Genomic DNA, 17,629 nt, shown 5'->3' with positions numbered 1-17,629 from the left:
AACTAGTAAATGAAAAAGAAATTATAGAGGAGGCGGGGCCAAGATGGCGGAGTAGGTGGACGCTGCCACGGATCCCTCTTGCAACAAAGACTCGGAAAAACAAGGTAATCGATCACATACGTAACAATCTACGAACTCTGAACAACAAGCACAGTCTTAGAGACGGAAAACGAACAAATACGGGCAGACAGCGACCGTTTTCAGAACCAGGAGCCAGCGTACCAGCTGACTACCTGGAAAATCTAGTTTCCCAGTGATGGCTCGGAGACAGCAGTCCATATCAAACCACATAAAGAAACAGACCATGACAGCTTCTCCAACCCCCCAAACAAAAGAATCAAAATCTTTCCCAAATGAAGATACAATCTTGGAATTATCAGATACAGAATATAAAAAACTAATTTACAGAATGCTTAAAGATATCACAAATGAAATTAGGATAAATGCAGAAAAAGCCAAGGAACACACTGATAAAACTGGTGAAGAACTCAAAAAGATTATTCAAGAACATAGTGGAAAAATTAATAAGTTGCAAGAATCCATAGAGAGACAGCATGTAGAAATCCAAAAGATTAACAATAAAATTACAGAATTTGACAACGCAATAGAAAGTCAGAGGAGCAGACTCGAGCAATTAGAATGTAGACTGGGACTTCTGGAGGACCAGGGAAACAACACCAACATAGCTGAAAAAAAATCAGATAAAAGAATTAAAAAAAATGAAGAAACCCTAAGAATCATGTGGGACTCTATCAAGAAGGATAACTTGCGAGTGATTGGAGTCCCAGAACAGGGAGGGGGGACAGAAAACACAGAGAAAATAGCTGAAGAACTCCTGACACAAAACTTCCCTGACATCATGAAAGACGAAAGGATATCTATCCAAGATGCTCATCGAACCCCATTTAAGATTGATCCAAAAAGAAAAACACCAAGACATATTATCATCAAACTTGCCAAAACCAAAGACAAACAGAAAATTTTAAAAGCAGCCAGGGAGAAAAGAAAGATTTCCTTCAAGGGAGAATCAATAAGAATAAGTTCAGACTACTCAGCAGAAACCATGCAGGCAAGAAGGGAATGGGACGACGTATACAGAACACTGAAGGAGAAAAACTGCCAACCAAGGATCATATATCCAGCAAAACTCTCTCTGAAATATGAAGGAGAAATTAAGATATTTACAGATAAACACAAGTTTAGAGAATTTGCAAAAACTAAACCAAGACTGCAAGAAATGCTAAAGGAGATTGTTTGGCCGGATGACCAATAATATCAGGTACCAGCACAATCCAAGGTCACAAAACAGAACGTCCTGATATCAACGCAACTCAAATAGGGAAAGCACAAAAACAAACAAATTAAGACTAATTCTAAAAAATAAATAAAATAAAATAATACACAAAACAGGAAATCATGGAAATCAATAGATAAACGATCACAATAATCAAAAAGAGGGACTAAATATAGGAGGCATTGAACTGCCAGATGGAGAGTGATACAAGGCGATATAGAAGGATACAAGTTAGGTTTTTACTTAGAAAAATAGGGGTAAATAAAAAGGTAACCACAAAAAGGAATATCAATTCCATAACTCAAGAAAAAAGCCAAGAAAAACGTAACGACTCAATAAACACAAAGTTAAACATTATGAAAATGAGGATCTCACAAGCTACTAAGAAAAATGTCTCAGCACAAAAAAGCATGTGGAAAAATGAAGTGGCCAACAACTCACATGAAAAGGCATCAAAATGACAGCACTAAAAACATATTTATCTATAATTACGCTGAATGTAAATGGACTAAATGCACCAATAAAGAGACGGAGAGTCACGGACTGGATAAAAAAACACGATCCATCTATATGGTGCCTACAAGAGACACACCTTAGACTTAGAGACACAAACAAACTAAAACTCAAAGGATGGAAAAAAATATATCAAGCAAACAATAAGCAAAAAAGAAGAGGAGTAGCAATATTAATTTCTGACAAAATAGACTTTAGACTTAAATCCACCACAAAGGATAAAGAAGGACACTATATAATGATAAAAGGGACAATTGATCAGGAAGACATAACCATATTAAATATTTACGCACCTAATGACAGGGCTGCAAGATACATAAATCAAATTTTAACAGAATTGAAAAGTGAGATAGACACCTCCACATTTATAGTAGGAGACTTCAACACACCACTTTCGGAGAAGGACAGGACATCCAGTAAGAAGCTCAATAGAGACACGGAAGACCTAATTACAACAATCAACCAACTTGACCTCATTGACTTATACAGAACTCTCCACCCAACTGCTGCAAAATATACTTATTTTTCTAGTGCACATGGAACATTCTCTAGAATAGACCACATATTAGGTCATAAAACAAATCTTTCCAGAATCCGAAACATCGAGATATTACAAAGCATCTTCTCAGACCACAAGGCAATGAAACTAGAAATCAATAACAGAAAAACTAGGGAAAAGAAATCAAATACTTGGAAACTGAACGATACCCTCCTGAAAAAAGACTGGGTTATAGAAGACATCAAGGAGGGAATAAGAAAATTCTTAGAAAGCAACGAGAATGAAAATACTTCCTATCAAAACCTCTGGGACACAGCAAAAGCAGTGCTCAGAGGCCAATTTATATCGATAAATGCACACATACAAAAAGAAGAAAGAGCCCAAATCAGAGAACTGTCCCGACAACTTGAACAAATAGAAAGTGAGCAACAAAAGAACCCATCAGGCACCAGAAGAAAACAAATAATAAAAATTAGAGCTGAACTAAATGAATTAGAGAACAGAAAAACAATTGAAAGAATTAACAAAGCCAAAAGCTGCTTCTTTGAAAAAATTAACAAAATTGATAAACCGTTGGCTAGACTGACTAAAGAAAAACAGGAAAGGAAACAAATAACCCGAATAAGAAACGAGAAGGACCACATCACAACAGAACCAAATGAAATCAAAAGAATCATATCAGATTACTACATAAAATTGTACTCTAACAAATTTGAAAACCTAGAAGAAATGGATGAATTCTTGGAACAATACTACCTACCTAAACTAACACATTCAGAAGTAGAACAACTAAATAGACCCATAACAAAAAAAGAGATTGAAACGGTAATCAAAAAACCTCCAACAAAAAAAAGTCCTGGCCCAGACGGCTTCACTGCAGAGTTCTACCAAACCTTCAGAGAAGACTTAACACCATTACTATTGAAGGTATTTCAAAGCATAGAAAAAGATTGAATACTACCCAACTCATTCTATGAAGCTACCATCTCTCTGATACCAAAACCAGGTAAAGACATTACAAAAAAAGAAAATTTTAGACCTATATCCCTCATGAACATAGATGCAAAAATCCTCAACAAAATTCTAGCCAATAGAATCCAACAACACATCAAAAAAATAATACACCCTGATCAAGTGGGATTTATACCAGGTATGCAAGGCTGGTTTAATATCAGAAAAACCATGAATGTAATCCATCACATAAATAAAACAAAAGATAAAAACCACATGATCTTATCAACAGATGCAGAAAAGGCATTTGACAAAGTTCAACACCCATTTATGATAAAAACTCTTACCAAAATAGGAATTGAAGGAAAATTCCTCAACATAATAAAGGGCATCTATGCAAAGCCAACGGCCAATATCACTCTAAATGGAGAGAACCTGAAAGCATTTCCCTTGAGAACGGGAACCAGACAAGGATGCCCTGTATCACCGCTCTTATTCAACATCGTGCTGGAAGTCCTAGCCAGTGCAATTAGGCTAGACAAAGAAATAAAGGGCATCCAGATTGGTAAGGAGGAAGTAAAGCTATCACTATTTGCAGATGACATGATTATATACACAGAAAACCCTAAGGAATCCTCCAGAAAACTACTGAAACTAATAGAAGAGTTTGGCAGAGTCTCAGGTTATAAAATAAACATACAAAAATCACTTGGATTCCTCTACATCAACAAAAAGAACACCGAAGAGGAAATCACCAAATCAATACCATTCACAGTAGCCCCCAAGAAGATAAAATACTTAGGAATAAATCTTACCAAGGATGTAAAAGACCTATACAAAGAAAACTATAAAACTCTGCTACAAGAAATTCAAAAGGACATACTTAATTGGAAAAACTTACCCTGCTCATGGATAGGAAGACTTAACATAGTAAAAATGTCTATTCTACCAAAAGCCATTTATACATATAACGCACTTCCAATCCAAATACCAGTGTCATACTTTAAGGGGATAGAGAAACAAATCACTAATTTCATATGGAAAGGAAAGAACCCCCGGATAAGCAAAACATTACTGAAAAAGAAGAAGAAAGTGGGAGGCCTCACCCTACCTGATTTCAGAACCTATTATACAGCCACAGTAGTCAAAACAGCCTGGTACTGGTACAACAACAGGCACATAGACCAATGGAACAGAATTGAGAACCCAGATATAAATCCATCCACATATGAGCAGCTGATATTTGACAAAGGACCAGTGTCAGTTAATTGGGGAAATAATAGTCTTTTTAAATAATGGTGCTGGCATACCTGGATATCCATTTGCAAAAGAATGAAACAGGACCCATACCTCACACCATGCACAAAAACGAACTCCAAGTGGATCAAAGACCTAAACATAAAGACTAAAACGATAAAAATCATGGAAGAAAAAATAGGATCTACCCTAGGAGCCCTAATAGAGGGCATAAACAGAATACAAAACAGTACCAAGAATGATGAAGAGAAACCTGATAACTGGGAGCTCCTAAAAATCAAACACCTATGCTCATCTAAAGACTTCACCAAAACAGTAAAAAGACCACCTACAGATTGGGAAAGAATATTCAGCTATGACATCTCAGACCAGCGCCTGATCTCTAAAATCTACATGATTCTGTCAAAACTCAACCACAAAAAGACAAACAACCCAATCAAGAAGTAGGCAAAGGATATGAACACACATTTCACTAAGGAAGATATTCAGGCAGCCAACAGATACATGAGAAAATGCTCTCGATCATTAGCCATTAGAGAAATGCAAATTAAAACTACAATGAGATTCCATCTCACACCAACTAGACTGGCATTAATCCAAAAAACACAAAATAATAAATGTTGGAGAGGCTGCGGAGAGACTGGAACTCTCATACACTGCTGGTGGGATTGTAAAATGGTACAACCACTTTGGAAATCCATCTGGCATTATCTTAAACAGTTAGAAATAGAACTACCATACAACCCAGAAATCCCACTCCTCGGAATATACCCTAAAGATACAAGAGCCTTCACACAAACAGATATGTGCACACCCATGTTTATTGCAGCTCTGTTTACAATAGCAAAAAGCTGGAAGCAACCAAGATGTCTGTCAATGGATGAATGGGTAAATAAATTGTGGTATATTCACACAATGGAATACTACGCATCGATAAAGAACAGTGACGAATCTCTGAAACATTTCATAACATGGAGGAATCTGGAAGGCATTATGCTGAGCGAAATGAGTCAGAGGCAAAAGGACAAATATTGTATAAGACCACTATTATGAGATCTTGAGAAATAGAAAAAACGGAGAAGAACACATACTTATGTGGTTACAAAGGGGGGAGGGGAGGGAGGGAGGGAGAGGGCTTTTTATTGATCAATCTGTAGATAAGAACTGCTTTGGGTGAAGGGAAAGACAACACTCAATACAAGGAAGGTTAGCCTAATTGGACTGGATTAAAAGCAAAGAGGTTTCCTGGATAAAATGAAAGCTTCAAAGGTCAGCGGAGCAGGGGCTGGGGTCTGGGGAACTTTGTTTGAGGGGACTTCTAAGTCAATGGGCAAAATAATTCTATTATGAAAACACTCTGCATCCCACTTTGAATTGTGGCGCCTGGGGTCCTAAATGCCAACAAGCGGCCATCTGAGATACATCAATTGGTCTCAACCCACCTGGAACAAAGGCAAAGGAAGAACACAAAGGTCACACGACAACTAAGAACCCGAGAGACAGAAAGGGCCACATGAACCAGAGACCTACATTATCCTGAGACCAGAAGAACTAGTTGGTGCCCGGCCACAATCGATGTCTGCCCTGTCAGGGAGCACAACAGACAACTCCTGAGGGAGCAGGAGACCAATGGGATACAGACCCCAAATTCTCATTAAAAGACCACACCTAATGGTATGATTGCGACTAGAGGAATCCCAGAGACAATGCTCCCCAGAACTTCTGATGGCACAGGACAGGAACCATCCCCGAAGACAAATCATCAGGCATGAAAAGGACTGGTCAGTGGGGGGGAGAGAGATGCTGATGAAGAGTGAGCTAATTAAATCAGGCGGACATGGGAGAGTGTGTTGGCAACTCTTGACTGGAGGGGGGATGGGAAGATAGAGAGAGAGGGAAGATGGCAAAATTGGCACGAAACGAGAGACTGTAAGGGCTGACTCAATAGGGGGAGAGCAAGTGGGAGAAGGGAGTAAGATGTATGTAAACCCACATGTGACAGACTGATTGGAATGGTAAATGTTCACTTGAAGCTTAATAAAAATTAAAAAAAAAAAAAGAAATTATAGAATATCACCATTTAGCAATCCCTGGTGGATTAATGGATCTAGCCATCAAGCATCAATAGCTGCCAACATCACAAAAGGAGAGACATCATCATGTGTCTTTTGACAAAAGAACATACCACCATCTATAATCTTGCCAAAGCGGTGGAACTTGAGTCTGACCAAGTCTCTGGATCCAGCTGCAAATATTTAGGAAGCGCAGAGGACAGAGAAATGTGATAAACTAAACCATGAGTATGCAATCCGCAAAATTCTGACCATGGGAAATTCTACAGGTCAAACAGCCCAGATTTTCAATAGACAAAAGATAAAAGAAAAGGATGGAGGTGGAACCTATAGGTTATAGATTAAAAGAGGCTTAAAAGACATATCACACTTTTTTAATTGGCGGGATTAAACTCTGATATCTAGGAATGAACACTTCGGTGATTAAAAACCATAAAAAAATGCAAGGGAACAATTACTATAAAAGTCAGGATAGTCCTAACTTTTGGAGAGAGGGAAGGAGAGGGTTGTGATTAGGATAGGGCGTGTGGAGGAGCTACTGTGGAGGGCCGACAAAGTTCTATTTCTTGACCTGGATGGTAACTGTTGATGTTGGGTGACGTCGAGGCGGTTCCGACTCATAGTGACCCTGTGTACAACAGAATGAAACACTGCCCAGTCCTGCACCATCTTCACGGTAGTTGCTATATTTGAGCCCATCGTTGCAGCCACTGTGTCAGTCCATTTCGTTGAGAGTTTTCCTGTTTTGCTAACCCTCTACTTTACCAAGCATGTTGTCCTTCTCCAGGAACTGGTCTCTCCTGATATGTCCAGGATGGTAGCTTTAAGGGTGTTAACCTTTTAATGATTCACTAAAGTATATACTTGTTTTGTGTGGTTTTCTACGTCTGTATTTTACTTTATAACAAAATATATATTTTTTAAAGATATGTAATTAAATCTATGGAGACAGAAAGTAGATTAGTGGCTGCCTAGGGCTGCAAGGTAAGTATAAGTGTATGTGTACACTCACATGTGTGCCTGTTTTTCCAGGACGATTCACTCGCCATCTGAATATCCTTTCCATCAATGCCTTTGAGGATGACATTTTAACTAAGATTTTCAGTTCTATCGCTGACTGGCACTTTGGGAAAGGGTTTGATGTCATGTTCTTAAGGTAAGAGGCTCCTTTGTCTTCCTGACAATTGATCTGAGGGCCCTCAGTTTGGGTCCCTCATTGACTGGTCTGTCTCCCCCTTCTCCCCAAGGTACGGAAAGATGTTGGTGCAAGCTACTATGACAATTTATAAAGCTGCAGTAGAGAATTTCTTGCCAACTCCCTCCAAGTCACATTACGTCTTTAACCTGCGGGACTTCTCACGGGTGATCCAAGGGGTACTGCTCTGCCCTCATACCCACCTGCAGGTCAGCCACTATCATTTCTGTTACCAAGATTATTCAGCAGTATCCTTGGCTAGGTGGAATATACAGTGATAATAATAATAGCTAAATTTTGATAAGCACTTAGCCTCTGCTAGCCATTTTATAAGAATTATCTCATTTAATCCTCATATTAACCCAGGTAGCTGTACTTGAGAGTTACCTCTACTTGAGAGCTACCTCCTCAGGTACCACCTTCCATTCATCTAAGTAATTACGCATTTTCAGGATGTAGAAAAATTTATCCGGCTTTGGATCCATGAGGTTTATCGAGTCTTCTATGACCGTCTGATTGACCAGGAGGACAGACAGGTCTTCTTCAACATGGTGAAAGAAACCACTGCCAATTGCTTCAAGCAGACCGTGGAAAAGGTAAGTCAGACTCTGTGATCATTTGGCCTCAGAAATGGTCCCAAATGTTTGACCAAATAGTCTCAGATTTCAAGTTCTATTCCCAGTGGATACTAACTGCTGTGCTCTCTAATTCTTGGGAAACAGGACCGAGTCAAAAAGTTATTTGATTTGGTAATGTTCCGTTTGGTCCAATTTTGCTTCACTTCTATAGTAATACATAAGTTTGGACCCATTCAAAGTGGTTTACAATATGATGACGTTTGTTGTAATTCAGTTAAAATATATTTTTAGGGTCAACTAATTTGGGAATGAAGAAATGAACCATGAATTTTCACGGTTTGATTGAGGCCCTGGTAAAGCCCAACTGAAAGATCATCATAGTCTTCCATTTGTGAATATTTCCTCTTTTCCATTTTAATATAAGAAATGTTGTTTTAAGCCTATATATTTACATCATCTAGTTCTGCCTCCATTGCTAAGAAGTTGTGATTTCTTTATATGAAAATTGAGAGAGTTTTTATGTTGAATCCGGAGGCTAAGTGTAGAGTGTTAACAGGTTCTGAAAGTAACGCCGGTAGCATAGTGGTTAATAGCTACAGCTACTAACCAAAAGGTCAGCAGTTTGAATCCACCAGATGCTCTTTGGAAACTCTATGGGGGCAGTTCTACTTTGTCCTATAGGGTCACTATGAGTCAGAATCGACTTGATGTCAACAGGTTTTTTTTTGTTTGTTTTTGGTAATATCAGAAGGAAGAAGAATAAAAAACATTACTACTTTAGGCACAGAGAGTGGAAACCAGAGCTAGTGTTAAAATCTGTATCGGGTGTAGGAGCAAGCGCATAAAAAATGGTACCATCCTCCGATTGCCTTCTCTGGGAGTCTTACAATCTGAACACCAGTGTTTTAACCACTTAGCAAACAGACTGATCCTTGCTGTCATACTCTTTTCTCTAATGTCCTTTTATCATAGTCTTTATGACCATATGCATATTATGTTTAAAAAAAAAAAACTGTTGGTGAACCATGACTTTTGAAGAATGTGCTCAGAAGAAACAAGCGTGTTCCCTATTCCCTCCCCCCATATCTTCCACTGACATCCTGGTTGGGCCACTGGCTGAATGCTTAGATGAGACTTACCTTTCTCACAGGTCCTCATCCACCTGTCACCCACTGGAAAGATCGTCGATGATAACATTCGTAGCCTCTTCTTTGGAGATTTCTTCAAACCAGAGAGTGACCAGAAAATCTATGATGAGATCACCGACCTGAAACAGCTCACAGTGGTCATGGAATATTATCTGGAAGAGTTCAACAACATCAGCAAGGCCCCCATGTCCTTGGTCATGTTCAGGTTCGCCATTGAGCACATCTCCCGGATTTGCAGGGTCCTGAAGCAGAACAAAGGCCACTTGCTTCTGGTGGGCATTGGGGGCAGCGGGCGGCAGAGTGCCACCAAACTGTCCACATTCATGAATTCATACGAGCTATACCAGATTGAGATCACCAAGAACTACACAGGCAATGACTGGAGAGAGGACTTAAAGAAGATCATGCTCCAGGTCGGTGTGGCCACCAAAAGTACCGTGTTCCTCTTTGCTGATAACCAGATCAAGGATGAGTCATTCGTTGAGGACATCAACATGCTTCTGAACACAGGTGATGTACCCAACATCTTCCCAGCTGACGAGAAGGCTGACATTGTGGAAAAGATGCAAATGGCAGTCAGGACAGAAGGAGAGAAGATTGAAATCACCCCTCTCTCTATGTATAACTTCTTTATTGAAAGAGTGAAAAAGAACCTTCACATTGTCCTTGGTAAGATGAAGCAAACATGGTCTGAATTTTTTCCTCTGAGTGTAGAAACCCAGGAGTTGTGTTTAATACACTCTCATTACCAAGTCCTGGTTGATTTTTACCTCCTAGATATCCATCATATCCATCCATTTATCTCCATCTCTACCACCTTCACATTAGATAAAAAGCTGCCATTATTTCACCCAGACCTAACCCCTACAACTTAACCCCTGTCTATATCCACTCTTGCCTTTCCAGGCCTTTCTATTCCACTGAACCAGAATGCTCTTTTTATTTTTCATTTATTGCAGGTATGTTTTTCTATCTGTCTCTTTCTCTCACACACATACACACACAAACATTTAAATAGCTGTCCACTAAAAAAAAAAAAATTCCTAACATGTCACCTTATAAGGCAGGACCCTGTTTCCTCTCCACACTCATCTTAAACCAGGCTTTTCTTTCTCTCTGTGTTCTTCAGCCACACTAACCTCTTCACAGTTCCACCTATGTATCATGCTTCCTCCTACCACATTGAGTCTAAAGAACCAACGAATGGAATTTGGGGTATACAACCCAAGATTTGCGGTTGGAGGGAGATGAGGTCAGAAACAAGCTCACGGCCCACACAACAACTGCTATAAGCAACTATGGGGCATTCATAGTTCTCTTATACTTGTGAGTTGATAAGGATAGAGCAAGTGAGTCAAAGAATTCAGACCATCCTGGCTAAGTGACCAGAAGGGTCTGAAAGGGACAACAGTGGGTATGAGAGAACAGTTAGAAGGTTATTTTTATACGCTGATATCCTATCGGAAACTCTGGCGGTGTACTGGTTAAGTGCTATGGCTGCTAACCAACAAACAGGTTGGCAATTGGAATCCGCCAGACACTCCTTGAAAACTCTATGGGGCAATTCTACTCTTTCCTGTAGGGTTACTTTGAGTTGGAATTGAGTCTATAGCAACAGGTTTGGTTTTTGGTTTTGGAGATCCTATCACAAAGTTGCGTGAAAATATCCAAAGATCCCCTTTGAGCTTCCCAGGCATTTACCGTATCTATTCCCGATTGCACACCTGTAGTACCAAAGGGAAACATAGACTACCAGCCCCCCCACCTCTTTGCCCAACCAGGACCCTGAAAAATACCTGCCTTTCCCCTGGGGGCCTCCCTGCTTTGAGGGAATGGAACTAACAAAGTTACTTTCTATAAGCCATGAGCCCAATTGGGGACGCCTTCCGGAACCGCCTGCGGATGTTCCCTTCGCTGATCAACTGCTGCACAATTGATTGGTTCCAGTCCTGGCCCACAGATGCCCTGGAGTTAGTGGCCAACAAATTTCTGGAAGATGTGGAGCTTGATGACGACGTTCGGGCAGAGTAAGTGTTAGCTGTCTTTGAAAATCTGGATGGTGGCTCTATTTTTGCTGTTGCTTTAAAGCTGTCTCAGTTTAATATAGAAGAAGTCTTACACTTTCAAATCAAACCACGTTTAGTTGTATATTTAATAAGACACCTTTGCTGAAAAAGAATAAAATGAAATTGTTCAGAATTGTCTTGTCATGCACTGTCATCTATCTATGAAGACCTCGATGTAATATGGCTATTTCAGTCATCTTAGAGCATGCATGCTCAATAGGGGTGACGTCATTGCCAAGGGGATGAAAACTGGTTCTTGGGGGGGTGAAAGGAGCCCTGGTGGCCTACTGGTTAATGTACTTAGCTGCTAACCAACAGGTGGGCAGTTCTAACCTACCAGATGCTCCATAGGAGAAAGATGTGGCAGCCTGCTTCCTTAAAGATTGACAGCCTTGAAAACCCAATAGGGCAGTTCTACTCTGTCCTATAGGGTTGCTATGAGTCAGAATCACTTGACAAAGTTTTTGTTGTTCTTTTGGGGGAATGAAAAAAATCTTTCTCTTTTATTTGTAAAACACAACTCTACCAAAAAAAGCACTTCCTTTTTGGCTAGTGTGAGGAAAGAGATGATGTAGACCATTCTGGGGGCTCCATGAAGGCAAGGATCATGTCACCTGCCTTGTCTACTTCTACATCCTTAGTGCCCAGCAGGTGTCTGGTACATAAAATAACCAAACCAAACCCATTGCCATCAAGTCGATTCCAACTTATAGCAACCCTATAGAACAGAGTAGAACTGCCTTATGGGGTTTCCAAGGAGCGTTTGGTGGATTCAAAATGCTAATTGGTTAGCAGCTGAGCTCTTAACCACTGTACCACCAGGGCTCCATCTGGTACATCACAAGCTCGATGAATGTTTATTAAAGGAATGAATGATAAATTAAGAAGTTAGGCAGAGTTCAGAATGTCGATGGCCTTAAATTCCATTTTGAGAGTTTTGAGCTTTATTATCTAGGCCAGGAGATTTCTGAACCTGGGTCTACAGGTTCCACAGATAGAATTCAGACGGTTGGTGAATGTGAATGGGAAAAAATTTTATCTGCATTTTCACTGATGTCTAACTGGTAGGTTACATTTCCTTCAATGATGAATATAGTCATCATACCCCAGTAGGATTAGCGAAACCTGTGACTTTGTAGGAATTATGGTTATTTTCAAGACTCATTCAGTCATTCTAGATACCTCAGTGTATCATTTCCTTCAAAACAGTGGTAGTTATTAGACCCACTGATCCATCTTGTTATTTAACACAGGAGTCAGCAAACTATGGTCCACAGGCCAAATCTAGTTTGCAGCCTGTTTTTCTAAGTAAAGGTTTATTGGAACATGACCTTGCACATTAGTTTATATATTATCTATGGTTGCTTTCTTGCTACAAAGGCAGACTAGTAGTTGTGACAGACTGTGTGGCTCACAAAGCCTTAAATATTTACCATCTGGCCTTTACAGAGAAAGTCTTCCAATCCCTGATTTAATGCTCCAGTAAGAAGCACATACATTACTATTCCATAAATTTGTTTAAAAATATTTTTAAAACTCTATTATAATATCACTGGTTTCCTTTGGAATTCTATGTATTTTGTTTTATGCATTTAAAAACATTATTCTGAAAAGTCCAGAGCCTTCACCATTTTGCCAAATGTTGAGAACTGCTGCTTAAAAAAAGTTAAGTCCTGATTATTCATCAAAGGGATTAGGGATGGAAATGATATGATCAAAGATCTTTCCAGTAAGAGTATGCACTTACCCCATCCTTTTCTACCTTGATTCTGTTGAATTATCTTCAGTGAATCTTGGACTCGAATGGGCTTTAATAGTGTGTGCTTTCTTACACTTTTGTGTCTGTACCCAACTTGTGCTCTCTGGAGGAAGTGGGGCTTCCCTAACCATCTTTGTGTCCTCTGCAGGGTTGTCTCCATGTGCAAATATTTTCAGGAGAGCGTGAGGAATCTGTCCCTCGATTATTACAACACGTTGCGCAGACACAACTATGTAACCCCTACCTCCTACCTCGAATTGATTCTGACCTTCAAGACACTCCTGAATAGCAAGAGACAAGAGGTTGATACAATGAGGAACCGCTACCTGACAGGCCTTCAGAAACTTGATTTTGCAGCTTCACAGGTAAGTGGCTACCAGGTAGAAAAGGGACACATTGGTCCTGGACTAGGTGGAGGCAGGCGAGGCACTCATTTAAGGGGGAGCCAACTAAAGAGAGGATCTGAACCTACATTTATATAACTCACCTCATTCTCCTCACCCTAATTCCAGCCCTGTTGGATCCTGTCTTTATTTAAGATTTTGATATTTTCTTCATCATGGATTTTTTTTTTCATTACATTTGATTAAAAAAAAATATTGCATTAAAATACCAGTTATCTTGAGTACCGAGTTTTTTGGCACCTCTTAAAATTTGTGCCCAAGGTGAGTGCCCTGGAGCAAGGGAGAATGAAGAAAACCAAAGACACAAGGGAAAGATTAATCCAAAGGACTAATGAACCATAGCTACCACAGTCTCCACCAGACTGAGTCCAGCACAAGTAGATGGTGCCCAGCTTACCACCACCAACTGCTCTGACAGGGATCACAATAGAGCGTCCCAGACAGAGCTGGAGAAAAATGTAGAACAGAATTCTAACTCACAAAAAAAGACCTGGTTTACTGGTCTGACAGAGACTGGAGAAACTGAGAGTATGGCCCACAGACACCCTTTTAACTCAGTACTGACGTCACTCCTGAGGTTCATCCTTCAGCCAAAGATTAGACAGGCCCATAAAATAAAACGAGACTAAATGGGCACACCAACCGCGGGGTAAGGACAAGATGGCAGGAGGGAACAGGAAAGCTGGAAATGGGGAACCCAAGGTCAGGAAGGGGAAAGTGTTGACATGTGGCAGGGTTGGCAATCAATGTCACAACACAACATATGTATTAATTGTTTAATGAGAAACTAATTTGCTCTGTAAACCTTCATCTAAAGCACACACACACAAAAAAAGGTGAGTGCCTCACTTACCTCACCCTTGCCCAGCCCTGGATCCTCTCATACCCTTGCCCAGCCCTGGATGCTGTCATTGGAGAATTGGACAGAGTAAGGCAGTGGTGCTTTGTGGAGTCAGACCTGGGCTTAAATTCCAGCTCTACTACTTAGCAGCTATAGAACCTTGGACACAGTTTTTTCGCCTCTTCCAGCCTCAGTTTCTTCTTCTATAAAAAGAGAATGATCTCAGAGGTGCTTGTCTTGGTTTCTTAGTGCTGATATAAGAGAAATACAAGTTGGGGGTGGCTTTAACAAAGACAAATTTGTTTTCTCAGAACTGGGGAGGCAAGTCTGAATTCAGGGTGCAGGCTCTAGAGGAAGGTTTTCTCCCTCTGTTGGCTCTGGGGAAAGGTCCTTGTCTCTTTTCAGCTCTGTTCCTCAGTTCCTTGGTGACCTTCATGTGATGAGTATCTTCCCCTCTGTTGGTGCTTGCTTGCTTCTCTGTCTAAGATGCTCCTTTTATATCTCAAAAGTAATTAGCTTAAGACACATTCTACGCTGACATAGCCTCATAAACATAACAAAGACAGCCCTATTCCTAGGTGGGATTATATCTATGTGTATAAGAGTTAGGGGACACAATTCATTCCATAACAGTGCTGCTATGAAGACTAAATGAGCTGACACAAGTACAACCCATAGCAAAAATGCCTGGCGTATCAATTTTTAATTCATTTGTACTTGGAACCACTTCGCAAACCATCTAAAAAGAGGGTCACATTAAGAGATGGATTTTCAGCCACCAATAAAGAACTGAGATAGCTGATTGGTTTATAGTGGGTGACCTGTCGCTGTGAACAGCAAACCCATGAATTCTGCAACATAGAGATGGGAAAGGACATCAAAGGTGGCCCCATTGCTCGGCACCTCAGGGTCCTGGGTCCAGCTCGGGGCCCTTGGGTTTTAGAGAGATGCTGAAAACTGGGGTCTGTCCAGACAGAGGTGAGAAAACTGTGTTGCTTGAGGAGCAGCAAAAGGCCTGAGGCAGTTTAGACCATGAAAGAAAATGACAGTGCCCGTTAACATTCCTTGAGCCCTGCCATGTGCCTGGCACTGTGTGCAAAGAACGTAGTGCTTTCATCTCCACGTCACATGCAGGGAAACCAAGACACAGAGAGGCCAGGCAACTCTCCTGTGGTTATGCAGCCTTGTAAGGAGTCCCCACAAGTGGCCAGGCCAAATTGGAACTCAGTCCTGCTGAACTTCAGAGCCTGTGTTTCTAACCAGGCCAGCACGCCGTGCTTCTTCTCACACACAGTTTGCTGAGGACAGTGGGAGCAGGTCGAGAAACCCTCTTCAAATACTTGAAAGCCAATCATTTGTGTCTGAGCTGCCTTAGAAGGCAGAATCCGAACTAGCAGGCAAAAACTGTAGGGGCGTAAACTCCAGCTCTTTGTCAGGAGAATGGGAGGGGTTTGGTTGCCTGAAAAAAGGTGCCACCCCCCTGAGAGGTGGTACCTTTGTTTCCCAGGGTTATCGTAACATAGTACCACAAAGGGGGTGGTTTTAAAGAACAGAAATTTGTTTTCTCACAGTTCTGGAAGCTGAAAGTCCACATCAGGGTAGAAGGTTGATTCCTTCTGGGCGCTGTGAGAGAGAAACTGCTCCATGCCTCTCTCCTAGCTGCTGGTGGCTCCCAGCAATCCTTTGCATTCCTTGGCTTGTAGCTGCGTCTGCCTCCTCTGTCATATAGCCATCTTTCCTCTGTCTAACCCTTTCTCTGTATTTGTTCTCTTTTGTAAGACATTAGGCAGATTGGATTAGGGCCCACCCTACTCTGGTATGATCTCATGTTAACTGATAACATCTTTAAAATCAAAACCAAACCCCCTTGCCCTTGAGTGGATTCCCACTCACAGCGACCCTATAGGACACAGTAGAACTGCCCCCCAGGATTTCCAAGGCTGTATTTTTTTAATCTTTATGGAAGCGGACTGCCACATCTTTCTCCCATGGAGTGGCTGGTGGGTTTGAACTGCCGACCTTTTGGTTAGCAGCCAAGAGCTTAACCACTTCACCCCAGGGCTCCTGATAACATCTTCAAAGACCCTATTTCTAAACAAAGTTACATTCATAGGTACAGGGTTTAGGACTTCAGCGTATCTTTTGAGGGACAGAATTCAATTTACAACGGCTGGTGAGTGCCCCGTCATTGCTGATGTTAGCTGCTGTCCAGGCAGCTCCAACTCAGGGCAACCTTAGGTACAACAGAACAAAATGTTACCCGGTCCTACATCATCCTTGCAATTGCCAGCATGTTCGAGTCCATCATTGTGGCTGTTGTACCAGTCCATCTCACCGAGGGTCTCCCATGCCCTTGTTGGCCCTCTTCTTCGCCAAGCATGATGTCCTGTTCTAGCAATTGTTGTAATCCATAAGGTTTTCACTGACTAATTTTCAGAAGTAGATAGCCAGGCCTTTCTTCCTAGTCTGCCTTAGTGGAAGTCCTGCTGAAATCTGTTCACCATGGGTGACCCTGCTGGTATTTGAAATATTGATGGCATAATTCCAGCATCATAGCAACACTCAAGCCACCAAGAATGACAAACTGACAGACAGGTGGTGGTCCTGTCATTAGAGGTGTTCAAACAGAGGCCAGAAAACCACTTAGCAGAATGTTATAGAGGGCACCTGACTGTTGGAAAAGATAACCTTAAAAGATGAAAGTTCCTTCTATCCAGCCTTAAAAAAATTGTTGTTGTTAGGTACTATAAATTCAGCTTGAGATCATAGTGACCCAATGTACAACAGAAAGAAACACTGCCCCATCCTGTGCTATCCTCACAATTGTTGTTACGCTTGAGCCCATTATTGTAGCCACGGTGTCAGTCCATCTCCTTGAGGGTCTTCCTCTTTTTCACTGACCCTCTACCAAGCATGATGTCCTTCTCCAGGGACTGGTCCCTCCTGATAACATGTCTAAAGTACAAGAGACAAAGTCTTGCCGTCCTCACTTCTAAGGAACATTCTGACGGTACTTCTTCCAAGACAGATTTGTTCATTCTTCTGGCAATCC

General features: G+C 41.0%; 1 protein-coding gene across 1 annotated transcript in view; it reads left to right on the top strand.

Moving 5' to 3' along the window:
* The window catches only part of DNAH3 (dynein axonemal heavy chain 3), a 189,675-nt gene that overhangs the window by 134,439 nt on the left and 37,607 nt on the right, over positions 1 to 17,629 (top strand). The window contains exons 44-49 of the mRNA XM_064294796.1: positions 7,619 to 7,742; positions 7,834 to 7,990; positions 8,234 to 8,354; positions 9,493 to 10,176; positions 11,369 to 11,534; positions 13,481 to 13,697. Coding sequence (XP_064150866.1) covers positions 7,619 to 7,742; positions 7,834 to 7,990; positions 8,234 to 8,354; positions 9,493 to 10,176; positions 11,369 to 11,534; positions 13,481 to 13,697 — 1,469 coding nt within the window. The remainder of the gene's footprint in view (positions 1 to 7,618; positions 7,743 to 7,833; positions 7,991 to 8,233; positions 8,355 to 9,492; positions 10,177 to 11,368; positions 11,535 to 13,480; positions 13,698 to 17,629) is intronic.

The sequence above is a fragment of the Loxodonta africana genome, chromosome 12, assembly GCF_030014295.1.
Source record: "Loxodonta africana isolate mLoxAfr1 chromosome 12, mLoxAfr1.hap2, whole genome shotgun sequence".
Taxonomy (NCBI): domain Eukaryota; kingdom Metazoa; phylum Chordata; class Mammalia; order Proboscidea; family Elephantidae; genus Loxodonta; species Loxodonta africana.
The sequence above is the reverse complement of the archived record's forward strand: the minus strand, read 5'-3'. Positions and strand labels throughout refer to the sequence as shown.